Source organism: Chiroxiphia lanceolata, chromosome 22, assembly GCF_009829145.1.
Source record: "Chiroxiphia lanceolata isolate bChiLan1 chromosome 22, bChiLan1.pri, whole genome shotgun sequence".
NCBI classification, from domain to species: Eukaryota; Metazoa; Chordata; class Aves; order Passeriformes; family Pipridae; genus Chiroxiphia; species Chiroxiphia lanceolata.
Window position 1 is genome coordinate 4,119,578 of NC_045658.1, and position 27,974 is coordinate 4,147,551.

At 42.4% G+C, this 27,974-nt stretch overlaps 3 protein-coding genes and 1 long non-coding RNA gene across 11 annotated transcripts; 2 read left to right on the forward strand and 2 right to left on the reverse strand.

Moving 5' to 3' along the window:
• Positions 1–7: 7 nt before the first annotated feature.
• Positions 8–14,513, forward strand: LOC116797375. The gene is made up of 4 exons (XR_004360637.1): positions 8–877; positions 2,522–2,661; positions 10,922–11,024; positions 13,564–14,513. It is a non-coding gene; the product is annotated as an uncharacterized LOC116797375 (long non-coding RNA).
• RBP7 (retinol binding protein 7) lies at positions 2,915–6,273 on the reverse strand. The gene is made up of 4 exons (XM_032708806.1): positions 6,128–6,273; positions 3,823–4,001; positions 3,457–3,558; positions 2,915–3,180 (listed from the first exon to the last, which is right to left on the reverse strand). Exons 1-4 carry the CDS (start codon positions 6,198–6,200, stop codon positions 3,130–3,132), a joined length of 405 nt encoding a protein of 134 aa, XP_032564697.1. The 5' UTR covers positions 6,201–6,273; the 3' UTR covers positions 2,915–3,129.
• Positions 7,708–15,285, reverse strand: NMNAT1 (nicotinamide nucleotide adenylyltransferase 1). 2 transcript variants are annotated; one of them, XM_032708805.1, is made up of 5 exons: positions 15,175–15,285; positions 12,124–12,293; positions 11,478–11,661; positions 10,682–10,827; positions 7,708–10,328 (listed from the first exon to the last, which is right to left on the reverse strand). In XM_032708805.1, the coding sequence occupies exons 2-5, from the start codon at positions 12,245–12,247 to the stop codon at positions 9,928–9,930; spliced, it is 855 nt and encodes a 284-aa protein (XP_032564696.1). In that variant the 5' UTR covers positions 12,248–12,293; positions 15,175–15,285; the 3' UTR covers positions 7,708–9,927. The 2 variants fall into 2 exon arrangements, with proteins under 2 accessions (XP_032564696.1, XP_032564695.1); XM_032708804.1 differs by having other exon boundaries at positions 12,124–12,296.
• LZIC (leucine zipper and CTNNBIP1 domain containing) lies at positions 14,696–27,949 on the forward strand. Of its 7 annotated transcripts, none has more exons than XR_004360635.1 (9): positions 14,696–14,811; positions 15,954–16,097; positions 16,678–16,813; positions 17,842–17,940; positions 18,594–18,689; positions 20,467–20,548; positions 26,062–26,137; positions 26,541–26,668; positions 27,856–27,949. XR_004360635.1 is itself a non-coding variant. In XM_032708810.1 (7 exons), the coding sequence occupies exons 2-7, from the start codon at positions 15,997–15,999 to the stop codon at positions 21,979–21,981; spliced, it is 573 nt and encodes a 190-aa protein (XP_032564701.1). In that variant the 5' UTR covers positions 15,231–15,308; positions 15,954–15,996; the 3' UTR covers positions 21,982–23,312. The 7 variants fall into 7 exon arrangements, 3 of the variants coding, with proteins under 3 accessions (XP_032564701.1, XP_032564700.1, XP_032564698.1); XR_004360633.1 differs by lacking the exon at positions 14,696–14,811 and adding an exon at positions 15,230–15,308 and having other exon boundaries at positions 27,856–27,948; XR_004360636.1 differs by lacking the exon at positions 14,696–14,811 and adding an exon at positions 15,381–15,725.
• The last annotated feature ends 25 nt before the right edge of the window (positions 27,950–27,974 follow it).

A 27,974-nucleotide genomic window follows, 5' to 3' on the forward strand; every position in this document is an offset into this window, starting at 1 on the left:
GGGGAAGGCGGGTTCAGGAATACGTGGAGGGTCTGAGGAAGGCGGGTTCAGGAATACGTGGAGGGTCTAAGGAAGGCGGGCTCGGGAATCCATGAAGGGTCTAAGGAAGGCGGGCTCGAGGGTCCGTGAGGGCAGGGAAAAAGGGTAGGAAGGAGCAGCCCCCTGAGGCGTCGCCGCCTGCCCGGGGTCGGTTGCAGCCCCTCAGGTCCGAGCGGGGTGAAGCTGCTGAAGCCTTCCCCGCTCCGGCGGGTCCGTGCATGTTAATCCCTTCCCAATTACAAGGGAGCGAGAATCCCCAGGATTTTTACCTATTTACTGCAGTCAGTGTAACACATGGACGGAAAACCGAGGCACTGAGACCCTGTTGAGCACTGGGCCCTCAGCCTTTCCTAGATGAAGTTTGAACCTGAAGCATCTTTTTTTTCGTTATTGCCAACTTTTCTGCACCTGGTTTTTTCGTTACACCACAAAATGGTATCTTTGTGAAAGATATTCATCTTTTCCCTCGAGGAAACAGTCAGATTAGCTGTGAATGCATCGGAGGGTCACCAGCCCCAGCTTGGCTTGTTTGATCAGTTATATACACCTAAAAGGGAACAGGATTTTTAAAAGCTGTGATTTGGAAGGGGATAAACAAACTGAGAGCTGCATCAGCAGGTTTTTAGCCCAGGATGAGCAGGCACTAATAATAAGACCTGAACAGGGCAGCAGGGTTGAGTCAGCGAGTGAAAGAATCCCATAAAAGCTGGACAACAGGATGTTCTAAGATGGAACTAAACTGGTCTGTATGAGCAATTAGGACATAGTTTCATACACACTGCAAATAATCACACAGCAATAAAATTGATCCAAGCTTTGAAATGGGTATGTGAGGCAGGTAGGATACTTGGTCTTGTGTTTTTATGCGCATTTTTAATGTATTGATCTAAATTTTTTTGAACAGAATGTTTTTGATGACTTAACTGAGGTGCTCAGAAAGGAAACAGAGAATTTTATAAATAATTGGATCATAAGACATATTGTTGGTCTTTTTATAGAACGTATGTATATTGATTTTTAGATTACACTTCATTTTGTGTTTACCTTCTTGAGATTTTTTTTTAAGAAAATTGAAACACCTTTGAATAAAACTCTTCAAGTGCTTCTCTGGGGAGCTCTACTCTTCTTCTTCAGTTCTTTAATTCAAGTTCATATCTTTCTGACAAAGGTTATCTTAATGTCTCTATATGTCCCCACTTTCAGAACACGTGACTGCTCCCTTCCTTTTTTTTCACCACGAATTTCAAGGTGTTTAATTTGTGTTTTATGAAAGCGTGTGGGTTGGTTTGCACGGAAATGAAATCAGAATAAGCAGTTTTGTCACTGTAGTAGCTTCTCTCAGCCCTAAGATCTCCAGAGCATCCTCAAGCAAGTTCTGCCTGGCATTACCTGCTTCCAGACCAGCAATTTGAAGTAGGAAGGCAGCAATAAAAATAACATCACTCTGCTGATAAAAACCTCTTCTATTTTTATCAGGAAGGGCTTCCTAGCAGCAGCCTCACTAAGGAGTTATTACACTTCCAGTCATTCAGGTTTCTAAGGCTGCCTTTTTCTGATTTCTACTTGGAGTCTCTCTCTGTACCAACAGAGTTAAGGCCCTCGTTGCCTTTCTGCATTGCTTCTCCCACACCTTTTACTGGAAGGCACAGCTTGAAAGCTGTGGGGTTTGAGAAGATCTGCACAGTTTAACACTTAAAACGAGTCAAATGCAGACACAGCGCGTTGCAGAAGCGCCATCCAGTGGAGCAGAAAACTCCGTGTGGCTGCTGTGTTTCACTGATGGATGCGAGCAGGGCTGCTGCCCGGGTTTGTTATTTCTATTCGAATAACGCTGTAACAGCAAGTTTGTTTTCAAACAAATGAAAAGCTGCTCAGTTCCAGAAGGAAGCCACTGTCAGGATCCATAGAATAAACACCAGGCCTTTTACTGCTGGTCCCCACATTTCCTTAACTGTGTAAAGACCATTAGTTCTGTTCTTCTCATTTTGGAAACCAGCTTATATTTACAGAGGCCTTTAGTAATTATGGGGAGGTCAATCTAACTAAAACCTTTGTAGGCTTCAACGGATTTTGTTTGACTTTGGTGGCGGCTTCAAACCTTCTGAACTGATAGGAAGTATCAGGTAGGTGGTGCTACTCATGTTTCAAAATGTCAAGGACTGTTTTTTTCATGCAAAGTAATTAAGTTGCTAAGCTAAAGTTAGAAGTTAAAACTCTTTTCCCACTCCTGATACACTGTTAGTGTTACCAACAATGCACCAACTCACTTGTAACTGCCGAGTTGAACTCACCACTTGTCTGTGGTGAATTGTGTGCTCTCTTCACACAAGGCAGAATAAAACCTGCTGCCCCATGACCTTCTGTAATATTGCATTAAGAAAAATATTTAATCTAATTGAACAGCTGGATGCAAAATAATCTGAACTAAAGGAGCATCGTTTTCACTCTGTATATGTGCTTATAGAGTTCACTTATTTTGCAGAGTGGAGTCTCCAGGGATTACTCACCTTCTGGGATTTGACTCCAGGCTGGTTTCCTCTGCCAAACTCAGCCTAATTATTGAGGAGGAAGCAGCTATGGCACAGTGTGGGACCTCACACTACACATACAAGATACAGGCAAGTGAGTTAACTACTACTCTGCATCTTAAAGAGAAACATTTTGAAGAATAAATCTATATTCTTTGTTGTTTGCTTCATTGTTTATCTTCCCTCCCATCATTCCCCCTGTTTTGTTTGATGTTGACATGCCCCTTTAGAACTGGGATTCTTTAGAATTCTTGTTTTAATGCAGACTCTTAGTCAACCAGAGACCCAGGCCATACCACTTGCTTTGAGTTGGACTTTTTCCTACAGAAACATATTCAAGAGTAACGTACTTGAGATGAGTTTGGTTTGGGGCATTTATTAGCAAAAATCAGATTTTTGACACTGGCAACAGCACACTTATTTCCTGAGCCAGAAACATCAGACCATTCAGGTTAATAGGTGCAAGGGATCTGATCTTGTCTGGAGGGCCATCCCTGGACATGAAGTGTGGTCTCCTGGGTAGAGCTGTCTCTGCAGGGAGGAGCCAGGACAACACCCAGATTCAAGCTCTCTTGAAGACCTGTCTGCACACTTGGTTCTCACAACGAAGCTCCTACCAAAAAAAAAAAAAAAAAAAAGAGTATAGATGTGTACAGTAATCAAAGGAGCTGCTTCCAAAAATGAACATAAATTCTTTGACCCCACTCTGGCCATGTATAATAACTTATGCTTGACACTGCAGTGAAGCTGTTTCAAAGCAGAACGTGCTTGCCATGTATCATCCATTACAAATACTACAGAGCTAGAAGACTTGTGCACACTGTGACCACATTATAGATCTTATTTTGGTCATACAGAGACAGAATTAGTAGGAATTTGAAGTCAATACCAGGTGAAGGTCATCTCCTTCAAGCCAGTGAGTCCAGCCCCTGTTCTTCTTCTCACCAGTCTGGACACAGACAAGTTTGTCATTTTCCCAGGTAACCAGGCTCTGTGGAACAGGAAACAAAGAAGTGTTTCTGCATGTCTGCCTCAGTTTTGCAAAATACTCATAGACAGTGTCTATTTTCCTACATAAAAGAGGACCTAAATACTACCCCTGAGTGAAAGTGAAACTCCTTGTCTGTAACTCAGGCTCCTACCTCTGTGTTGCATTACAAAGATTATTCTTTAAACAATTTCTGCTCAAGTATCTGGATTGATCATGGCATCTTAATTTTGTAACAGCCTCTTGACTTTATATATGCATTCTTACCTTGCATTTTCTGTTATCCAAGCCTTTATTATCCTCTTCAAACTCTTGTCCCACTTTGAACTCCAGCAGATAATCTCTGAATGTGCTGGTGGTGTGGATGTGGAATGAATCACCATCCTGTTTGATCACCTTCTGGGGCTTCAGCACTTTGGCTATTTTGCGTGTTGCAAAGTCAATACCTTGGACAGGAGGTAAAAAGGTCAGAGTTGCATTTATTACCAGCCACTTGGATCAGCACTTAACCTGATTTACTACTAGAAGCATCTCTTAGGTAGTTTTGTTCCTTGGTCAGAACCTTTTGTTTTGTTCAAAGCTGTACATTACACAGATTCAGTTGCCCTCTTGTACATTTTACTCTTTGGAAACCAGTTCACTTGTTGCCCAATTCCTATGCAAGATTTATAGGACTTTGGGTCAAAATACTCCTTTAGGAGTTGATTTGCCACACACAGACACCTCAAGCTTGGTCTCAGACTTACCCCTTGTTTAGTTAGAGGGAATAGTTTAGTGCCTATTCTCATCCTTTGCTGGAGGAAAGGAAATGTAAGAGTTAACTAGAACTCTCTGCACCCTCTGCCTTAAATAGGACTAAAGGAAGAGCAGTCCCAAAATGAATTCCTCAGGTTTGTTTTCAGGACATACCACTTGCTATTAGCACTTTTTAAGTACAAATATAAACCATCACACTTGTCAAAAGGTTTCCTGGTTGTCTGTAATGACCAGTCAGTGACAAAATCCTGATGTTCTTGCTAACACTGAGCTCCAGGCAGTGCCTCCAGAGTCTTTTCCATTTCTCCAGTGAATGTTTCCTTAGAGGAGCAGGCAGGCAGCTGAAGCACATTACATCCCAATAGCACACTCAGAGTTAGGGTTTCTGGCAGGAGGGTGGGTAAAATGGGGGCTGTGCATTATTTAAGTTAGTTGCTTTTGCCACCTAGGTTAAAACTGTCAGTTTATAGGAACACTAGAAGTTTCTCACTTTATGCAGGCTGGGGTTGTGAATCCTGCCAGGGTGTGTTCAGTGACCATGTGTTGGACCATATGGGCCAGGAGTCAGTCTGTGCCACTCTGGGCATTCCAGATGTGCCAGGATCTGAACCATATGGCCCTGGATTCAGTCTGTGTCACTCTGGGCATTCCAGATGTGCCAGCATCTGGCAGGCATGTTTTCATGTTACCACTTCATTTCAGCATAGAGGGACTTGAATTCAGCACTGGCAACAGCCATTCCCATTAACCCTTAACAAGAATGTGTTATAAAAGCTAAAAACATATAAACTACTTACAGATCTGCCCTTTAGAGGTGAATATAAATGGAGGGAAGGGCTGGGCTTGGCATAACCACATCCTTATCCATAACCCTCTAGTTCTTCAGCTGATCAGGTATTAACCACCCCCTTCTACTTGCCCTGACAGACAAGTGTTTCATTCTAGCTCTACAATACTGACTTCAGCTTTGTTTTGCTCACCATACTGGAAACCAAGCAGGATTGATTAAATGCAGGTTGTAAATCATCAACAGGATCTTTCCCTCTACTTTTAAGTAAGTTCCCCCGATCACATGCTGAAAACTAATTGCATTTTCTCACAATATTGGTAGTTATATTTAGTTTCAAAAAGCCCTTTACTTAACTGGACAATGTTTATCATCAAGGAACAGACAGAATCTCTCATTGATTTGAAGACATTAACACATTTAGAGTACACTACTTAGTATCCTAACTGAGGAATAATTACTCATGATGGGAGCACCCTTTCTCTTTTTTTTTCTTTCTAATTGATAACACAGCAGGATTAGTAACAGAAAAGGGTCCTTTCACCCTCTTACAGATACCAGCTAGACAATTTAAGTAGATTCCCCAGTATAGATACAGCCAGAAACTCTTTCTAGTTGTGTGAACCATAACCAACAAGGGGCAGTGCTGGTCACCAGTTCCCACAGGTCACAAAGGTTGGGAGGGGTGGGAGAGGCAGGAGAGGAGAGGGCAGCACACGAGGTTCCTGCTGTCCCAGACTGTAAAGAGCTTTGTACAAGAGAGCTAATGAAGTCCTGAGAACTTCCTTAGCTCCCCATTAAAGCACTGTTAATCTCTCTATACATCAGGCTGAGAAATTCCCCAAAGCTGCAATGACAGGCTCTAGTAATGGTCTGGTTATCAATAAACAAAGATCCTTCCACTGTTTTTCAGAGAAAAGAAAAAAAGTTTAAGCAATGTCTACTTTTAGAAGAACTTAGACTCTTAAAATTCAGAAGGACCCTTACTGGGGGAAGGGAGGAAGGACAGAATCAGGTATTTTCACCTACCTAAGGCCACCATATAACCTTCAAAGTTGTCATTGCTGACAAGGTTCCAGGTTCCACTGAAATCCACAGGCATTGCCAGACAGCAGAAGGAAGATCCGGATAAAAAAGCAAAAATGAAGAAGTAATTTTCTAACCAGGCCTTATATAAAGCAGATTGTGGGTGGGATTCTATCCCAGGGCCTTTCCTATGGAGGGGAAGGGTGCTACTGCTGGGCCAATGGGTGAGAGGGTGTTTGTGGAATGGCTTCAGCTGTGCTGGAGGGAAAAGTTCACCGTGTCCGAAATCTTTGTGTGGAGCAAATGTTAATAGCCCAAGAGCCACAATGCAAGCCCAAAACTGGCTTGTGTCCATCTTGTACGCTTTAAAGGGGCTGATTTTGTCATTACTAAAATTTCCTGCATGTTTGTTAGATCTGTGGCCTTATGGCCTGAAATCTAGGTCTTTGTTGAGAAGGTGAGCAGTGACTCTCGATTGAAAAGGTGACCTACCCCCTGTGAAGATGTGCTGGATTTGAACAGGCAGGGATTGACTGCTAAACTGGAGACAGTATTACACCAATCCATTTTAAAGCAGTGACAGTAACAGAGATAAGAATTCTATCCTGTTGTCTTATATCTGGAGTGAATAGGAGGCACATTCAAATAGTACTTTCATGTACATAAATGTAGCTCCCCCCTCTACTTTCTATTCTTCACACAGACAGGAGAGCTGATACAGGAGTTGTTCCACTGACAGTTTACAGAGCACACAGGCAGTGGAGCACAGGATGCAGTAGATAATCTTCAGTGCTGGACTTCACCTTCAGCAAAGAAGTGATAGGTCTCTCAGAAGTGATGACCCAGCAATGGGTTTGGAAAAGAGAATAAAAAATGCTTGACTTTTGAAGAGAAATGCTACAAGGAATTTGGAAATGAGGAAATAAGGGATTTGGAGGTGAAGAAACTCACCTACACTTACTGTATTTATCTATTTGCTGACTTGTGTTAGGCTGAATAAAAAGAATAACGTTTTGCAGAAGTTTCCCTGAACTTTAGCTCCTTTTCTGGAGCTGGCAGTGTGACCAACATGACTCACAGATGATGTGAGGAGGAAATCAGGACGTCAAAGCTTGTTTCCTGTTTGCAGCTGGATGTTCTCTAACCTACACTAAACCAGGAATGGCACAGAGAAATGAAAATGAATGTGTTCCTGGACTCAAATAGTAACATTTCACCCACAACTTGGTGTTGTTATGAGGTTGTGGTAGGAAAGCACTGTTGCAATATGACTGACTCTTGCAAGCAAAGAGAAGTGAGTACTTGGGTAAATCCTGTGTCAAAGCCTGGATATAACATTTTAATTTAAAATTAAATTATGCAGATAGTCAGGGGTATGGTGCTTCTTTCTGCAGATCAGTTCTCTTTGAGATCTGACAAGAGTCCACTCCTGAAAGTTATACCTGTCTGACATCTTTGAACAGCCACATCACTGCTTTGGTGCAATATTCTGGTTTGTATGGACCAAACTGTACTAACATCGTTCTACCTCTTAAAAAATCATGCAGTCGTCAGACATCAGATATGGTGAACAACAGGATGACTAAAATCAGCACATTACATGCAATTTATTTTATTGAAAGACTCACCACACATTAAACTCCAGCGAAATAAAACTGAAGACCAAAGCTTTATAAAAAAATCCTACTGAATTTGCAGTTTCTCTACAATTACACAAAGAGCACCAACACACACCAGCATCATTAGTAAGAAGAATAAACCTAGACTTAAAGTGCAGTTTTACTCTGAAAAATGACCACCTAAACAGGGTGCTGTCCCATTAGAAGGATCTGTTCTGTTTATTCAAGCACACTGCTTGACTTGAGGGCTCAAAATAACTCCTTCCTGCCCTCTGTTCTCATCAGTCCTAAAGACAGACAGTGAGCAAGAGAGGAACGGAGATCTCACCCTTTCCCAGGCCCCACCACTAGTACAGTTGTCTGCAGTCAGCTCAGGCAGTTGGATTGCTGAGGTATCACAGGGGCATCATTTATCCTTCCTTAATTAGTACTGAGGTTAAAAGAACCCAACCTCATCACCAAAGGACAGTGAAAACTTGCCTGAGCTCTGGGGGAAGAAATGGCAGCCAGCACATTTAATGAAGAATCACCAAAAATGCAACCCTGAGAATCCTTGGTGCTACTTTCTGTCGCAGATGCACTTCTAGGGTGTGACTTGATTTTATTACACCAATCTCCTTGTGGATTCTTCCATCTTTGTAGGCTGGAACCAGCAGAACACAGATGCTCTGCTGTCTGGTAAAGGCAGAATTTCATGTGGGGTTCCCAGTTTGCACGTTCAATGCCAGCTCCACTGCAGGATACAGGTTTTCCCAGCAGTGTCCCAGCTCCCCTGCTGGGCTTTAGACAAGCCTCACAGGGCCTAGGGCCACCCACAATGTTCTGTATTTGGCTTCTGTCTCCCAGACTCCCCTGAGCTCTGAGGGAAGCCCAAACCTCTGCCTCAGCTCCCTGGGGATGCCCTGCCCAGGGGGGAGGGTGATGGGTTGTCACAGTTATGACTCTGGAACGTGTCCCTGGTTCTAGACTTGCCCAAGAGCATCTTGGCCTCCTGCCCTGAGAGGCTCACACTGGGCTGGATTTGTTCATCTGGAAAAGGTGACCAGAGTCATCTTGTGGAGATCTATGAAAGAGCTGCTGACCCATAAGGGAGTGGCTTGGAAGCCTTGACATTTGTAATAAGGCACATAATCCAAACAAAAATGGGATGGTAGCAAATAAAGGGAGGTAGAATTCTATCACCACATCATTCACAGTGCCTCTCCAGCTTATATTCACATAATACAGGCAATACACTGTTAGACTCAAACCCAGATTTCCAGCAAAGAAGAAAATTTCACTTATGTACAGTACTAATTTCCTACCATTTCCTCTCAACTGCAGTAGCAGAAAACAATTCTGGCTATATACCATTATATTGTCCTCATGGCTCAAACATAAGAGATATTTTATTATTTGAAAGAAATTTATTATTTGTAATAAAGGGACAACTGTCTGAGAATCAGTGCAATGGCACTATTATTAATTTCTATCTATCAAATCAGTGGCTATAAATCAGTTTCTGAGGTAGGTTTGTCCTTCCATCAGAAACAACACTGAGCTTAACTACAGCCCTGGAAACATGAATAGAAGAGTGAAGCACAAGACATTTCCTGGAGCAAATTGCATGATGGCAAACAAGCAGCTGCATGTTTGAAAATCAAGCAGCTCCAAGCAGGCTGTACCCAGCACCACTTCAGCCAGGAGGAAATTTGTCCCTGTCACAATAGAGCTAAATAATTTCTTTGAGACGAACCACATGTTGGCAATTACAGCTCCACAGATTTACTACCAGCAAATGGTACCTTAGAAATTAAATAGCTTTGTTATAAGTTATCAAAAATATTTGTGTTAGTATTTTATAAATAGCAGTTGGAGCAGTTTGAATTAAAACCAATCAGAACATTTTCATTTGTTTTCCTTATTAATCTGCACTTCTCATATGCCGGTGTGAATTCTTCTACTCCCTTCAGTGCGCTGTGACTAAATGTTTAAATGTGAAAATCTTGCTATGGGACTTGAAAAAGATTGTGGAGGTCCAATCACTGAGTGCACCAAACCTCAACAGCAACTACAGATGTCCTAAAGCCATGGAATTAGCACACTGTGGACCGAAAAAAAATGAACCAACCCCTAGAAAACACTCTCCTGCACCGAACTGTAGCCTTTTTCCCAGCAGACAGTGAGTTAGTTGTTCAGTGCCTGTTAGTTCTTGGAGTCACTTGCATTTTTCTGTAAGGGAGCCAAGAGCACCCCAGCATTCCTGTCCTCACTCTCTGGGCTGTACAGGTTGTTCTTCTCAATGTAAGCTCGAACCACATCAGGCACCAGGTAGCGGATGCTCTGCCCCCTCCGCAGGGCCCTCCGGATCTTGGTGGAGGAGATGTCGTTTGTGATCCATTCCTCCACCAGGTGAATGTTGTCCTTGTGCCTCCACAAAATATCAGATTCGTAGATGAATTTCTGAGCGTCGTTCCCGGCCCTGCTGATGCACACCAGGCCGTGCTTTTCCACAATTTCAGTGATGTCCTCCAACTTCCACAGGTTGGGGATCCCAAAAGATTCCAGCATGTCGCTTCCACAGAGCAGCTTAACCTGGGGGACACCTTAAAAAGGAAAAAAAAAGTGAGAAACAGGGCTTGGTTTAGGTCACCAGATTTTAGCTAACTTGACAGGGACACTGGATTTCTAGGCTCTCTCTCTGTATCTTTGGTTAAGATGAGACAATGGAACAAAATAAAAAAAAAGATTCAGAGTATCTAATTTATAATTAATAGCCTCAGTACAGGATTTTTCTGAATAAAGGTTATGGAAGTCCCCTCAATAAAAGGATCTACTGCCTTATGCTGTGGGATCTAAGGGAACAAACTTACTCAGAACCAAGAGCTACCATAAAAAAAGTGCAATTCTCTTGAAATAACAAGTATCATTAACCATTTAATTTGCAAACAGACTTAACTTTTTATATCTGGACTCCGATTTTTCTTTTTAACGGGTTCGTGCCTATTTGGTTCCTGTTTTCTCTTTCGTCCCAGCTTTGTTAAGGGCACAGCATCCTCCAGGCTGTTAGTGGCATCAGGAGGTAAAAGCTTTTGATGATGGTACCTGCAAAACACAGATGTATTTTAGGTATTTTAAAGAGGTAGGAGAAAATAGGGATATTGTGGTCTAAAATCATCTCTCACACTTCCTCCTGCAGCACTTTCACAGACAGTCCACCCAGGAGCTGATCTGCTGAAACAGGGACTCGAGAGCTCGCTCAGATGGTGCTCAAAGGGCAAAGATTTCAAAGCAACAATCAGGTTGGTTTGTTTCCTTTTTTAATAAAAATTTGTTTCAATAATAAGAATCTCAGTGAAGTAGCAATGACTGAAAGAGTAAAACCATAAAACTCAGAAAAATTCTCCTTCAGACAATTCTCATGCCAGTCTTTAAGTACACAAATGTGCAGCACAGGTTGTGTCTGCCCTGTTCTAGACCCTGTCCCTCCCCAGGGACACCTTTTCAGCACAAAAACTGAGTAAGGCCTAAGAAATTACATATCTTCAAAATTGTTCCCAGGCTCATTTTTGGCATGTTTAGGACTAATGGTGCAATCTTTCATTTTCAGTGCTCATATCAATAATCCCTCTGAATTCACTGACTCTGTTTATATGATTTGGGACTACCCTGCCATTATCTAACTCGTTAGGCTAACACCACTGCTTATCCTTCTATAGGTTTGTGAGACTTTTTAGAGCTTGGCTGAAGAATACCTTAAAACTTTTAGTGTTTCCAACCACTCACTCTGGCTGCTTTCCCAATCATCAACTTCCACCCAATCCGAGTTTTTTGTAGCCAGTTTTGCCATTGTCACTCGGTGATTTGCACTGATCAGACCTTTCTTCTTATATGCATCACCCACTGGTGAAATGATGCCCTTGATTACTTTGTATTTTCCTGTGGAAAAAAAACACACCACACAAGAACAGGAGAAGTGGTTGAGCAGATGTTACTTCCCCTGCATTGTATTTAAACTATGACATAAACATTATTCAGGGCAATGGCAGCTCTGACAGTCAGCCCAGTGGAAAAGTACAGTTCTCTTCTTCACTGTCAGGGTAGCATAATTAGAGAGTTGAGAAGATAGAACAGAAAGATAGAGTTCTATAAACTAACTGTAAAACTGTGCTTTGGCTCATTAAAATCAGTAATAAGTAACATGCCTATAAGACAGTTGTCTCATGTTGGGCTACATGATTTTGTATGATACATCCACACATAGCAGGCTCAACATCTAATTAGGATTTCCAGAAATATCTGTCTCTGTCAAACAGGCACTCACAGACACAAAATATTCACCTTAACACTTAAGTGTCTAGTTATCAAAGCTATTCTGAATGACACAAAGGACCATCCTACCTGTTTCATGGAAATAGTCTTTAGCCAGCTCAAACAGCCTCAGGTGCATGTTGGTGATGGGGTTGAAGGACCCACAGGCCAGCAGCACCACTTCAGTCTTCCTCTCAGGATCTTCCATAGCCATTCCTCACAGCCAGAGCCAAGGGGAGAATGCTGGTGCCAGGTACCAACTACAACAAGAAATGGGATTAAAAAAAGAGTCTGTTACTTATTTGTGCTGCCAATAAGCAGAAAATAAAATGTCACGATCAAATGGAACACTTCCACCAACACTTAGCCCGTGACTGTTCATGTGACACTGCATTTTTAAGAGATTAAAATATGAAATCACTGCAAACAGGCTGCTTGCCTAGAGAGGACTGTGTACTGCCTACTCTGAAGAAAAGCAGCTCATGCTTTTAAATTTGACATGGAGAGATGATCTGTCCTGATCGTAGGACAAAGTTTATTAAAACTTTGCACCTTTTTCATGATGCCAGTGCCAATCAACTGCCAGGAGACGCATGGGCAGGGAACTTCCTTGTTAAGTAACTTCCTTCCAGTGCTTACAGGGAGGAACAGACCTAGGGTAGCTTCTCCAAACTGCAGTGAGCCTTTCCAGCAAGATCTATAAAATCAATATATTAAATATTCTGGAGGAGAATAGTGTTAACATTTCTTCACTCAAGATTCATTCACATTTTCTGTAATATAAAATGTAAAGGGTGGTAATTTATATCATTCAGAATGGTATGTGGGAAGAGAGTGCTATGGACTGAACCTGAAAAGAATCAGTCTGCTTTGTGTTGCAGAAAGTCAGTGGTAGGTGTAGCAGTGGAACAGGTGATAGAAGAAGAGTGAATTAAAACAAGTTTAGTAAAAGCTGCAATTAAATACTGGAATTTTTTCCCCTTCTCTAAAGTACAACAGCACTGTTCCAATTCTGAGCTTCAGTTTCAGAAAGCTGCTTAAGAATTGCTGAAAATCAGGAAATTTCACTAGTTATCACTTCATTTCTCCTGAAACTACATAGATTTTTGTTTCTGTGTTCTCTCCTGAGGATACTTTGGCTTGCCAAGATGGTTTTCCCCAACCTGGCCCTAACAAACAAAAACTGGGATATGGCACAGGCCATCCTCCTGCTGCTGCTGTTCAGGAATTGTCTGAGACATCCGTGAGGATTGTCTAGAATTGTCTGCCATTGTTCCTACAGCACCATCCCTGCCTGGAAAAATCCCACAAGGTCACCCTCACATCCAGCCTCTGTTCCAAAGAGGCTGAGTGATGTTCACAGCTCTGAGACACCATCACAGCCAAACCCTGCAACAGCCACTGTGTCCCAACATCAAAGAGCCCTCGGATAAAAGCAGCTCTTGCAAGGCTTCACCTCTTGCAAGTGTTAATACTTTTCTGTGCTTTCAAGAGTTTCACAAAGTTTTAAAATATTCTTTGTTACTGTAGAGTGGCTCAGCAGAGGAAGGGCTGGTGGTGCTTGGAACAGCCTTCACAGGGACATGGCTGGGAGAGTTACCATGGGAACGGGGAGGAAAGGAGTTACACCGTCTTTGTGATGTGCAAACCCTACTTTCTACGGACTGACGGACTGACTCGTGCTGCAGAACTGTAAAAAGGTTGATTTTTTTTTCCTTATAAAACAAAAAGTGTAAAAAGAGTAGAAAATTTTCAGATGAAAACACACAGTGCCTTTTCAGGAGTCAGTCAAATGTCCCTTTCCATGCTGCCAATTCTACAGTTTTCAGAAGGAGGCAATTATTGCCTCCCAAACTCACTCATATTTTTATAGTAATGAAAGTATAAATAGAATCTCATAGTTTGCACATCCCCTCAGCCTCCTAATTTGACACCCTTTGTCTAGCACTGTTTGCACAGAAAACAGCTGCATGGGTGCTGTGGGGAGGGGAGGAGATCAGAGGTATCCTGACACAATTACCTTCACTGTTACATCATCCTGGAATCCCCACAGCACCCTCACAGCTGGGATCTGCTCTGTATGGAACCCCCTTCACACAGCCCTAACTTTTTGGGAAAAGCCATGCAATTTGGACATCCTGGGAGAGGAGATTAGGACCAGGCATGACTAAAGCCTGGCCACTGCCTGAGCTCTACATGGAACTAGGCCTGTTCTTGTTGTATAATAACAGTGGATTTGATGAACTGCAGATAGTTTGGCACTGCTTGACACAAATCCCATTACTGCAGTTTAACCACAGGATCCAAACCAGCATCTCATCTGTACAGAGATGAGAGAGGTCTGCACACAGGTGTTTAGCTCCATAAAACTGAGACCAGTCTTAAAATAATTAATGCTGTCTTATGCCAAATAGCAAATGAAATATTAGCAAAATCTCCCCACAAAGACTTAAGATGGGAAAATAAAGTAAAATGGCCTTCACTTGGGTATTCCATAAGTATAGGACATCCTGGATTATTTTCTCTTCTTCTGATGGAAAAATTAGGTGCCCTGTGATGTACTTCTTACACAGATGCTTATATATAATCTCATCATGCTTACACATCTTATATATAATCTCATCATGCTTACACATAATCCTACCAGCATTTAGTGTGTGCTGATTGCAGCCCTGCTATTAGCCGGACTGGACATGTATTTGCACTAAAAAACATCGAAATACACCTACAGCAGGTCTTGGGATCGTTCTGGAACCCCACTGCCTGGGGATAAAACAGGTAAGGATGCTTTGCTCAATCTCATTTACAACTCAGAGCCAAACATTTATCGAACCTGTTTACACAACTGTATTGAATATTCTGCATATAATTTATTATATTCTATAATATAATATTATATAGAGAACAGAACCGCCGCTAAACATTCACGACACGTGGGCATCGCTGGACGCTTCAGCAACACCGGCCCGTGGGGGTCTGCACGGGGGGGGGTGCGGAGGCTCGGACACCGCACAGCGAGTCCCAGCGAGTCTCAGCGAGTCCCCCCAGCGAGTCCCCCCAGCGCCGGCGGGCCCCGGAGCCCGCACTCCCCTCGAGGAGCCCGCACTCCCCGCCCGGCCCCCGCCCCGAGCCCGCACTCACCGCGCGGACCCCGCGCCCCGTCCCCGCCGTCCGCCCGCTCGCCGGGCCCGGCACCGCCCGCGCTCATTGGCCCGGGCGCGGCGGAAGCGGCGCCGGGGGGACGGTCCGGGCCCGCCCCGCCGAGGCCTGGCCGGGTGAGGGGAGAGGGGAAGCGGGGAAGCGGGGCCGGGCGGGTGAGGAAGAGCCGGGCCGGAGCCTCGGGGCCGGGCGGCACCCGCGTAGTGCCGAGTTCCGCCGTCCCGCTCCTCCTGCCCGGGTCTCCTCCCCGCAGGCCCGTTCGCCGCTTGCCGGCGGGAGGGTCGCGTTCCCTCGCCGGCCGCGGGCGGTGGTGCAGCCCCTCGCCGCCGGGGATGCCCCGCTGACAGCGGGCTCTGTGCCCGCCCCCGCCCGACCCCCGGCGTTCCTCGGGAGTGCCCCGCGTCCCTCCCGGTGCTGCCGGAGGCGTTCCCGACCCTGGGCCACCTGCGGCCGCGGTGTCTCCTGAGCGGTGCTCCGGGGGGCCGCGGGAGAGGCGAATCTGCTGTTTTACATAGCGGGGCCTCTGCATTTCAATAACGGCTACTTGGTTTGACCCTCGTTTAGTTGAATGTGCTGTGGCTGAGTTATTACCCTGGTGAACCGCCTCCCGTACACACAGCCTGGCATTTCTGTGTTTCCACTGCAAGGTGTTGTGGTTAGGCGTTCCATCAGCAAGATGCCGCATCGTTTTCTTGCTATTTGGAGCATTTTAAATAGGTGGATAGTTGTTGATACAAACAATAAAATGTACTTTCTCCTAGGAGTGTCACGTAACAAGTGAAAACTTTCATGTGAAAACAGAAAATGGCTTCAAGAGGAACAACAGAGACCAGCAAACTAAAACAAAACTTGGAGGAGCAGTTGGACAGATTAATGCAGCAGCTTCAAGATCTGGAAGAATGCAGGTAATAAAAATAGCTGCTTTTCTCATATATGGTAATAATTTTCTTAAGTGGTTGGCAGAAGAAAGGGATACTTTTCAAAAATCTTGTGGGTTTTCTGGGGGGGTTTTTGTGTTTTCTTGTGGCTTTATATTTTTTTAATTGGGTAGGATGTTTGTGCTAGGTAGTAAAAATTATATTTTAAAAAAATAATTTTATTTATCATCTGAAGAAAATGCAGGCAGAAATACTCAATGGTTTCTTTATATCTCAGTGTGACTTTTTAGCTTCTAATACCTGTTCACATAACTCACAACTTCCTTGTGGGCTTTTTTAATATCAGTTAGCAAATAGCTTTTGTGTCTGTTTTGGTTTGTCTTATAATTATGGATGTTTGGTTTTTTTTTAACACAAATAACATGAAAAGTTAGACAACCTAATGTGATTTTGTGTTAGTTTTCTGTGGGCTAATAAAATTTGAGTCAGACTGAATTCATTGCTGCCTGAGGAGCTGAGCTCTGTGGTACTCCCCAGTGCCCTTTTCTCCATTTGACATCTCAGGTTAAACCTTGTGAATTAATGTGTCTTCTTGGATCCTCTTTAGAGAGGAGCTGGATGCAGATGAGTATGAGGAGACCAAAAAAGAAACTCTGGAGCAGCTGAGTGAGTTCAACGACTCCCTGAAGAAGATCATGTCTGGAGATATGACTTTGGTGGACGAGCTCAGTGGGATGCAACTGGTGAGGATGATGTGCTGCTAAAAATAGTTTGTGTTTTTTCTGGAGTTGATGAAATAGAAAATAGATCCAAGTGGTTCATTGTAATTTTTGTGTGAAACCTAGATCTATGTAACTGATGTTTTTATTATTTAATACATGGGTACATGTAAGAACTTGCATGGGTCTCTTCATTTTAAAAGGGAAAAAATATTGAAGAATTATAACCACAATACTGGGTAATTGCAGGGACTAAATATATGAAAAAATATCATAAAATAATAGAAATTTAATATAAAAGGTCTAATGGACAGTCCAGGGTAATATATATCATGAGAAATACAATTCATGCCTCTTTGTTAGAAAGCATCAGACAGCACTTCCTGTGCTCTTCTTGCTGACTTGTGTTTCAGATTCATACCAGTCCAAATGAAAAGGCTGTAGGAATGACTGTGTGACTTTAAGTTGTTATTATTATATATTTATATATTTAATATTTATATTATTTTATTGATCTTATGCTGACTTCCAAACTTCTGATCTATTTTCTCCCTTTTCAGTGTTTAATTAGAGCATAATTTGTTCCTTCTAAGCCCTGTGTTTTAGGATTTTGCTTCCAGAGAGATCATGACTTGTCCAAAGATAACTGTGGGGAGATCTAATAATGATAATTTTGGTAATCCACAAAGGATTTTGTGGATTCATCATTTACATTATGCTTATCCATAGAAGAGCTGTAACCATCAGTGTGGGCATGAAAACTGTGCTAATATCAGGAAAGTGCTGGAAATTATTAGAAAGTAAGACCTGGACTGTAATGAAAAATTTCACAGCTCTTTCATAGTATAGTTGCACTAATGAGTGGATTCTTCAAGCCCTGCATAAAGGTCCTGTATTTTTTTTCATCTTACTTCCATGGTTATACAGAAAAAAGAAGAGCTCTGTATCAAAGGATGCAGAGGGTGCTAATGATGCTCTCCAGCCCTCCTTCATCTTGTCTTCAGCTGCTGCTTGTGAGTTAGTCCTGCTCATTCTTGCTCTTTTCCTTGCAGGCAATACAAGCAGCCATCAGCCAAGCATTTAAAACCCCAGAAGTGATTAGAATGTTTGCAAAGAAGCAGCCGAGGCAATTGAGGACGAGGTTGGCAGAGGTGAAGGCTTTTTGTTTTACTGCAAAGACCCTTTGTTTGAGCCAGACTGGTTCAAGTGTGGAATGATTGCAAGGAGAGCACCGAGTGTGCTGGAAAACTTGGTGTCAGCATCATAAAGAGGTGGAGAAGGTCTCTTTCAGAATGTGTTCAGTTTTAAATGTTTATTGAAGTAACAGGGACAACAATGTGTATTTCTTGAATTATCTTCCTTGCTTCCAAACAACCATGGGATTGACATTGAGAGTGAAGTGAGTAAACTGCAAATAGAAAATTTGGGGTTGTACTGGGGGCTGGAGAGTGCACTCAGAGATCTGATTGAACTGAGCATAGAGATAAAGTGACATGAAACGTGATTGCTCCACGTGCCAGTGATGTGTGAATCCATAATTTTGAGTGATTATCAGTCTTTGATGAAAAAAAATTCAAGTTTGGAGGAATCAAGTAAGCCAAGGTCAGGTACAAAGAGTATTTGCAGAACATTCAGAAAAACTTACCAGCCATCTTTTAAATCATAGATAGCTCTGTCCCTTCCTGCTGTGGGTCTGTGCTTACTGAGGATATTTTGAGGCTGTTGCATTTCTCATGCTGTTGTGTTGAGTGAAATAAAATGGGAAGATTATATATTTTGACTTATTTCCCCCCCTGATGTGCAGATGGACCGAGACTTAATGGTTGGGAAGTTGGCACGAGAGCTGTACACCCAACAGAAAGTGGAAATCCTGACTGCCCTCAGGAAGCTTGGGGAGAAGGTAAGGTGTTGGTGTGATAGAGTTCTCTGTCTATATATTTAAGAGGAATTTGAAATAATTAAAATAAGAAATGACGACTTTTATGAGCAAAGGGTAAAATGCAACTTTTTTTTTGTAGTATATAAATGTCCTTCCCTTTTAATGCCAGGCTTTCTGAAGCACTCACTGCTGAACGTGTATCAAATAGTTTTGTGCATTTATATAAGGCTGTTTCTACTTTTAAAATGCTTTCTTTGGGCCATATAAATGAATCACATACCAGCTGGCACAAGATGATCATGTTTATAAAAGCTCCCAACTATTTACCAGAAACTATCCAAAGCTTTTGACACATCCAGCTTCACTTATTTTTATACTGTTGATAATACAATATAATACAATATTCTTTACCTCTTGGTGTGAGGTAAAGGAATTGGAGAGATGAGGGGTAAGGGGATTGTTGCCCCAGTGATCCATAAGTAGCAGAACAAGCCCTGGGTTTGCCACCAGAGGGAGGAAGAGAAGTTGTTATTTCTCTTTGTGGCTGGTATATGAAGAAAATGAGTTGCTGTGTGTCTCTGTGCTTAAGGTTTCTTAGGAAATGAAGGAATGTAATGGAAAAGATGAAGTGCAGTGCTTAAAGGAGCTGCAGTTCAGGTAGATTCCAAAGCAAAGGCTTTCCCTCAGAATATTTTTATTGCTTGACTGTCAGAAATAAACCAGCATGTTTTGGAAATATATAAAAGTCTAGTTAAGATTGTGAACTGAATGCATGAAGATACCTAATCCTCCTGGCATGAGTTCCTTGGATCACCACATGGAGCCACTTTACCATGCTCTGACCTAACTTCTTAATCTTTTAAAATGATCAGCAACCTACTGCACACAGGACTTGCTAGGGCAGTAGTTTCACATCTGTTCTGGATGTGAACCATGATAGTAAAAATTACATGTTTGTCTGCACAATACTGCAAAATTTTAAGTAGTTGGATGCTTGTTCACAAAGCTCAGCAAAGGCAGGTAACTAATATGTTTTCCTTCATTCCAACACCATCCTGAATGCCTGTACCTGACTTTTATATTTCTAACTAATAAACTGATGCAAACACTGTGAACAGTTTGACACCCTTATGCTTTGCTTTAATAAGGATGTGTGTCTGAGGCTAATTAAATGAGTGACTTTTAACTTAGAATATCTGAACCTTCCAAATGTAGGTTACTGCTTCATTACTGTAAATATTTTATGGGCATCTGTCACAAGGCATCAGAGCACATACATAAAAGCAAAATATACACGTGCAAATGTCACTTTAAAGGCAGAGAACCATTTCTAGGTCATTGGCCCTTAACATGGTCAAAGCTGGCATGTTTTTACTTTCCTCAGTAGGTGATAGGAAGTGAGCTTAGACCTCAGTTCAGCACTGTACTGACCACATGACAAAAAAGTTGTTGCCATCCCCTGCACAGTTCGGGTGCTCAGGTACAGTGTGACCTTTCTATCACAAATGGTCACTGGAGGTCAGCTGGAAACCTTGTGGTGCATGTGGAGGCACTTCTGGCACTGCACATCCTGTCCTGCCTGGGCTGGCAGGAGCCATGGAGGGGAAATTCAGTGGCAGGGGAAGTAGGTTGTATCTTTAGTTTAGGTTTTAGTTTTGTGTCAGGTAACACTGCCACTTAAAAACTGCAAATGGACAGATGCTGTAACCCATCATAGTTCATGTCCATGCCCATGGAGATGGTGGGAATGTGCACAGTTAAGGTTTGAAGTTCACAGTTGTGGCCTTTTTTGATTTAGCTCACTGGGGATGATGAGATGTTCTTGTCAGCAAATGCTGGTACAGCCCTGAGCCAGTTTGAGAGAGTCTCCACTGACCTTGGTAAGTTTTCATTCTCAGATCTTCCAATTTCTTTACCTCCATTGAACTCTGATTAATAGAAATACCTCTGGTTTCCTGTGAAAGAGAAAATGTGAACCAAACGTTCATGCCATTAAATGTCGGTGTACATTTTCTTAACAATGAAGCTCTGATGCACTATCTGTGAGGAAAAAGTAACACAGCAGATAAATCCAGGGCCAAATGCCCACAAAATGCCAAGTGTTGCCCATCATCTGAAGGCTTGAATGGCCTGTCTGAAGCAGAGATGCTGCTCTTACATTTAAACACTGATCTTTTTGGCATTAATGACTCTCCTCAGGAGAGCCTTTTCCTCTGCTTGCTGCAGAGAATTTGGCAACTATTGGCACGTTGTCAAAATACAGCTTTAAAGCAGCTTCTTGCTATGATTGTCACACCATATTGACAGGATCAAAAGTTCAGTTATAAAATGCATTAAATCAGCACAACAGTTCATTCTGGCATTGCAGAGAGAACTGGGATGAAAGAACTGTGAATGGCAGGAACGTGCCAGACTAGGTCAGGGTGCAAATAAAGTGTCTCTGACTTAGCTTTCAGCTCTTCCTGAGAGTGTAAGTGAGGTGAGAACCCTTTTGTTCAAAAGGGGACTTTGTGAGGAGCTCTGTGTGTGCTGGGTTGCCCTTGGCCACCAGCTGCCCACCAAGCCACTCTCTCTTTCCCCCTCCTTGGCAGGACATGGGGAGAAAACAGAATTAAAAACTCTTGGGTTGAGATAAAGGAATTTAATAAAGAAAAGCAAGGGCTGTGCACAGAAGCAAAGGAAAACAAAGATTAATCCTCTACTTGCCAGCAGCAGGTGATGTCCAGCCACCTTCTGGGGCGTGGGGCCTCGGTGTGTAACAGTTCCTTCAGAGGACAGATGTCTCAGCAATAAATGCCTCACCTTGTCCTTTCTCCTGGCTTTCACTGCTGAGTGTGCTGTGCCATGGAATGGACCCTCAGCTGTCCTGGCCATGTCCCTTCCCACCCTCCTGCCCACCCCAAGCCCAGGGACCTTTGGGGGTGTGACAACCTCAGTGCTGGGCCAGCACTGCTCAGCAGGAGCCCAAACCTCGTGTGTTCCCAACACCATTCCAGCTGCAAACACAAATCCCAGCTCTCCAAGAGCTCCTGGGGGAAAGGGAACATCCATCCCAGCCAGGCCATGGCTGCTTTACCCCTGCCAAGTCAGTCTCTCTCTTTTTTTTTTTGTCTAAATTAGCTCAAGTGTTCTGGTTTTCACAAGGTAGGTTTGATTTCTTTTCGTCTCAAATGTTCTGCTTGATTTAAATTGTACATAAGGCCATTCACAATTTTTACTAACACTTACTGAAAATGTTTTTTTCCCCCTCATAGGATCAGGAGACAAAGTCTTTGCTCTAGCAAGTGTTGAAGTAGAAAAGGCAAAGCAATGAAGGGGTGTGTGAGGCTTGTGTCTCTCCAGTTATCAACAGCATTGGACTTCTGTCACACTGCATTTGGGTTTTCTATTTCCAACATGTTGAAAAAAAAAAAAAGCAAAGCAAAACAAAAAAACTCCAAACCCTAAAACCTCTTGGGTTCTTAACCAGAAGATATGAAGTAAACAGCCTTAAGTGCACTTTGGGACCTTGGTGTCTGTACCCCTTCAGTAATACAAGCTCTGAGGCTGAACACTGAGTGGAACTCTAGAAACAAAAGCATGGTATGTCTGTCTTGGGAAAGAATCAGCTGTTTTGAACTTTTCTGAATGTGTATTTCTCTAACTATTAAAAACTTCATCTTTTTGCATGTGGTTGTAGCAAGCAGATCTTTTTCAGGAGCAGTCCCGGTGAGTGGTTTTTTGGGTGATTCTTCACATTGTCTTAACTTTTGTCTGGACTCCCCACTAAGTAGTTTGTACTAGGACAGCACTGAAGCTTTGAAAATGGACTTGGTTTATTTGGAATGCCATCTTCCTACAAACTGTTTGCAGAAGACCCCAGAGGAGCCTGGATGCTGATCACTGGCCCTTGGCTGCTTGTTTGCTGTGCCCATGAATGAGCACTTTGTGTCCCAGCCCGGACCCACAGACAATGGCAGCCCTGTGGGGAGTAATTTAACCTTGTGTATGGAAACGACAGGGAACTGATAGGAAATGGGAGTGAGAGGCTCTTTCTGTGACCTCTTCCTTCAGCTCTGGTGTCCAGCCACACACTGCCCTGATTTCCCGGGGTTGCAGAGGTGCCAGGAAATAACTTGCAAACGGGTTTTAAAAGGGGGAAAAACTCCCATTATGTGATCAGTGCAAGTGTTGCTCAGTGTATTGATCAGGTGCTGTGGAGAGGGGAGGGGCTGTGCCTCCCTTAGGAGTTGGAATCCTGAATAAACTCGGTGTAGGAGGATTTAAGATCTCATATTGTTGAACCTTTTAGCTCAGAGGGTGGAGAAACTACTCGGGCCTCTGGATGTGTGCTTAACTTCCTGACAAACTGTATTTTGTAAAATCACTGCTAGGGACCTAATTCCCTAAGTTTTGACTCCCTCACACTTCAGTTAAGTGCTTGTTTGCATTTTGTCAGGAGCTGGTTGGAAGCCTGGATTTCCCTAAAGTTTTTCAGCTCGAGAAATGTGCATTTAAAGTCTGCTCTACCATATGTTCAAGTGCTGAACTAAGGATACTGACAACAACAAAACCACACCAAGGGCATTTCTTAACTTAATTTCATACCTGTTCCCCTTCTTATTTTACCAGTAACTAGAGAAAATTAAAAAGCTTCTATTTGAAAAAAAAAATTAAGCAAAAAAGTAGCTTTATTTTTGTGCAAAAAGAGTTCAAACATCAGCAATTTTGGGGTTCTCTGGACTATGTGTTTTAACAGGGAGTTGGCACTTCCTTTCTTTAGAGGTCTTCCAAAGGAGGGGAAATGTTATGAGATCTCTACCTGTAAGAAGGTGATCAGTGTATCCAGGGCAGATTCTGGGCTGGTTTTAGTGACTGGGTATTTTTTGGGCAATGTGCCTTATTTAAGTTTCAGGCATTTTTCTGAGCTGTAAAATGTGTGACTGCCATCACAGTAGGTCTGTTGCTGGAAAGAAGAGGATGGGTGATAATATTCAAAAAAATGAGAAGAATTCCTAGGGGAAAAAAAAGTGATTTTGTTAGTGCTTGGAATTATAAACATGGAGAGAAGTAAATGTACTAAAAGGATGATAGTGAGTTATTTTAGAATTAGCAATGGTTTATAAAACAGCTTTTAAACCCAAGTGTAGGGCGAGTTTGGTTCCAATTTATGGTGGCCTGGCTGGTTTTGGACCTGTGTTTGTCAGTGTTTAATGCAGTAGAACATCGTGTTTTGCCTATCATGTAGATGTCTTTGGCTTGTACAGCTAGAAATGAGCTTCAGTGGGAAGAGCCATTAAATTGAGTGGAAATGGTGTTAAATTTGGACAGCTTGTTGCAGGGTTAATCTCAGTATCCCAGTCAGTTGGAGACTAAATGAGTGGCATGGATTATAAACAGAACATTAACATGGTCAGTCCATGTAGAGTGCACTTACAGAGCATAAATACCCTATCAATAAGCAAGTTTGTCTAAGTGTAAACTGGGAGGAGTAGACTAGAAAATGTGTTGCTTGCCTGTATTTTGCTTTAATAGATACCTCTTGGAAATGTAGCATTTTAGAAATGAGAGGACACGTGGTACAGACCAGCATCATTTCTATTTTTCACTGGTGGAACTTTTCCCTGCCTTTTTTTTAAAGAAGCCTTTATTTAGTCTGGGGCCTTTTGTCCATTCTGTCAGAACTATTTTCCTGTCTGGGGCAGTATTGTGCTCTCTGACAAAGGCTCATTGCAGCTCCAGAGCTGAGAGCAGCTTATTAAAAGGCGTTATTAGAGAGTCTGAAATTATTGCAAACAAAACAGTCCATGGGGACTGGAGCTGCCTTCTCTTCCCTGCTGCTCATTACTGGTGCTAAGGAGCTCTCTGCCCCCACCCCCCAGCCTGCCTTGCAGCATTAGGATGTAAATGAAATCTCTCAGCACTCCAACAGTGAGTTTACAGCCCAGTGCTATGGAAATCTTCTTCCTCTTCCTTTGAGAGGTTTATGTTTCCAGGAGAAACTTTTTTTTTTTTTTTAATGATTTGTAAATATTTCAGGATTTTTGCAAAGCTTCTGTACTGCAGGCAGTTGGAACATTCCTATTAAATTCATCCTTGGCTGAACATCTTTTCAACGTTGTGCTGCTTCTGCTCTTGGAAAGTTCTCTGGTGATTGAGGTGGACAAAGGTAGAGAATGAGATCAGTGACCGGTACTGGAAGATTCAGTGGCCAGGGCAGAATTCCCTCCTCCAAAGCTGTGCAGGGTCAGAAATCAGAGACTGGCTGTGTCCTGCAGGAGGCCCTGACCATAAATGTGATTTAAAAAGGAAGCTGTTGCTGGTGTGAAGCTGTTCATGTGTTGACCCTCCCAAATAGTTTAGTGGCCTACTTGAAGTGTTAGGTTGATTTCAGAGTCATAGTAAGTTAACTGGTGTGTTGTGCTAAATATTTTGATAAATAATCCTGGGATGTATCTCCACCACTGTCTGAAATGTTTCTGCAGGAGCTGGGGGAAAAAAAAATCCATTATTTATTTATTATCATAATAATTTGCTCAAATAACAACTGGTAAGAAAAGAACAACTGCTAAATGAAAGCATGGATTTGTTGTTTAACAAACAAGCTTGTGATGTGTGAGTTCCATCCCCAGTTCAGTGTTAGACCCTGGCAGATCACTCATTCTGTACACATCTTTCCTGGAGTAAAATACAGATTATGATCCTTGAATATCGAGTGCTGTGAAGTTGTTATTGATCATACATGGCTTTGAAGATTAAAATGTGCTTTGTTTTTTGTTTATCATTTTATTTCTGAAGTAAGAATTGTAAAGTACAGTAGCTTTAAACACATCAGCAAAGTTCCCAGAATCCTTTTTTTTGGCCATATGTAACCTCCCTTTTTTAATCTTCTTTTTCTATAGAGTGAATTCAGTGATTGTACTGATCTGAAAGGAAAAGCATTTGAGAGAAAATTGAAGCTTCAAATGCTCTGTCTCTCTTTCTTCTGTCTTTGTCTCCTTGTATTATTTCCCTTCTTTGATCTTGAATGGAAAAGTAGCAAGTTATCTTTGTCTTGAAGGAAAAATACAAGATTTCTTGAGAGATCCCTTAGTTCCTCGTGTTACCTTGCCTGTAAAAGTCAAATTCATTTTGATAGAGAACTCTGTGTTAATGATACCCTACTGACCAGGCAGTGAGGGCTCTGTCATTAGTGGCTGAAATGGGAGGCAAATTCACATAGAACCATTTGGGTTTGTTTCTAGTATGGCAATTCCCTCCCCACAGAAGGACAAATAGGATTTTTTACATTGTAAAGAAACAGAAGTCAGCCTGCAGGCACCTTTTTAGTTTCCCCACCTCCATCATTTTAAAATTATCCTCACTGAGTTCTGGGGAAGGATTTAACTCTTATTTAAATTCTGTCTGCCCACAGGAGAGGAATGGCAGTGCTCACATTGGAGTTTTTCTTTAGGAGTCGTGGAAAATGTGCCACCTGGTCTTGCTATGAGGTTGTAGTTTTTTTAGCTTTACCTTAAAAGGGGTTTATGCCTGTGAGGGTGAGGGGAGAATTACTGGAGTTGATGTTGCCCAAGATTTTTCTGCTCTTACTTTTAAACACCTCAGTGAAACGGGAGGTGCTGATGTTCAGAGCATCTGGAAGGGTGGCCCAAAGTACCTGCCACCATCTGACAGGATAAATAAAAATGTTTCAGAATAAGAAGTCCCTAAAATAAGGTCTCCAAAGAGGAAATACAGACACAAGGTTGGTGGATACAGCATTGCTGTATCATGCACCAAAACAGCTACTGTAATTTAACACACTCATGTGTAAATGTTATATTTAATAGCAGATTTCTCATTTAAACAAGTACTAATCATGGGACATTTTTTTTTATCTTGCTATCACAATAGTTTGCTGCTTGATAACGTTTAGGATGATGTTTTGAACGTGCCTCCAAAAGTGGGTCAGTAATAATTGAGGTGTGCTGGAAACCATCAGATCCACCTGCAGATCCTGTGGACAGAGGTGTAATGTCTGGGTAAACAGCTTTTCTTTATCCTTATAAGGTGGAGATGGAAATTAAGTTCTGTAGTGTTATTGTAAAAGAGTGTGTTTTGCAACTTTGTAAATACCAAATTTAATCTGGGAACACTTCTGGTTTTGAATAAAACTCGCAGCTGAGAAGGTTTCTTGCCACACAAACTAAGCCTGGATTAACAAAAAGATGATTGTCATAGCCTTTCTTACAGTAAAGGGCTTTTTTGTTCAATCTCTCTGCATACCTCCTCACTGCACAGCCCATGTAGAATCATAAAATATTGTAACTAAGGCAGCTGAACCATTTCTTTAATTTTTTTTTTTTTTTAGTATAATCTCTCTAATCTACACAAGTTTTGTTTGCCCCTAGTCATGGAAAGGTCACCTGACTGCTGTGCCCTCCACCATTTCTTAGTGTCCCAAAAGTACACAGGGTTGAATGGTTGAACTGCATTTAATTTTGAGGAAACACTGCAACATTTCTGCATCAGAGCTTGATTTTGATGGCTGGGAATTGTCAGGCTAAATCTAAAATATAAGAGATTAACAAAAGAAAAAGAGATTCCAGACTAAAAACAAGTCCTTCATTGGGTACCACACACACCTTGGAGAGAAAGAGTTTTCCTTGTTGTTGTGTGTGTGGTTGGATCAGGGATAATCAGAGCAGGGCCTGTGTGTGCAGATGCTGCTGGAAGCCTGTAATGATGCCAACAAGTACAGGGGGACTTGGAGGGTGGAAGCAGCTGTACTGTGAAGGAATCCTCAATGATTTTCAGAGCTGATTAAGAAAGCACTGGAGATCAGGAAGGACAGGGTGAGTTGAGAGAATTTTTCTAAGTTAAGGGATTCAGAGAAGGTTTCATGGAGTTTTTGCTTACTAGAACAAACAGCAGCCTCATTAAATGAGAGATTAGGAGTGAATGAAAAGAAAAATCCATTTAATCTGATAGATTTTTATAAAACAATATCAAGCCTTTACACAATACTTGTAAAAACGTTAGAAAGATTTAACCTTCAGCTAATTAATCTTCCTAACATTGCCCTGCTGAGGGAATGTGGTTGGGGCAAGCGGGGTGGGGATGGGTGAGGTGACGGATTTGATCAAGTGCAGCTCTATCCTGTGTTTGCCTTGGGAAGGTCCGTGCAGTCCCAGGAGACATGAACAAAATTCTACTAAATGTTTTGCAGAACTAGCAGAGTTAAGAGGCCTCTTGAGCATCTGTCCTGTCTTGTGATGATACAAGTGACTCGTGGCAAGATGTCACTTTGCTTGGTAGCCCAACACCTCGGTAAGCTGGAGGGGAACA

Coding starts and splice junctions, on each gene's coding strand:
- RBP7 (XM_032708806.1), bottom strand. CDS start 6,200: ATGCCTGTGGATTTCAGTGGAACCTGGAACCTTGTCAGCAATGACAAC. Junction 4,002..6,127: donor AGGTTATATGGTGGCCTTAG/GTAGGTGAAAAT, acceptor CTCCTGTCCAAG/GTATTGACTTTGCAACACGC. Junction 3,559..3,822: donor TGGATAACAGAAAATGCAAG/GTAAGAATGCAT, acceptor CCTGTTCCACAG/AGCCTGGTTACCTGGGAAAA.
- NMNAT1 (XM_032708805.1), bottom strand. CDS start 12,247: ATGGCTATGGAAGATCCTGAGAGGAAGACTGAAGTGGTGCTGCTGGCC. Junction 11,662..12,123: donor AGACTATTTCCATGAAACAG/GTAGGATGGTCC, acceptor TTTTTTCCACAG/GAAAATACAAAGTAATCAAG. Junction 10,828..11,477: donor GAAACACTAAAAGTTTTAAG/GTATTCTTCAGC, acceptor TGTGTTTTGCAG/GTACCATCATCAAAAGCTTT.
- LZIC (XM_032708807.1), top strand. CDS start 15,997: ATGGCTTCAAGAGGAACAACAGAGACCAGCAAACTAAAACAAAACTTG. Junction 17,941..18,593: donor TGAGGACGAGGTTGGCAGAG/GTGAAGGCTTTT, acceptor CCTGATGTGCAG/ATGGACCGAGACTTAATGGT. Junction 20,549..26,061: donor GAGAGTCTCCACTGACCTTG/GTAAGTTTTCAT, acceptor GTCTGCCCACAG/GAGAGGAATGGCAGTGCTCA.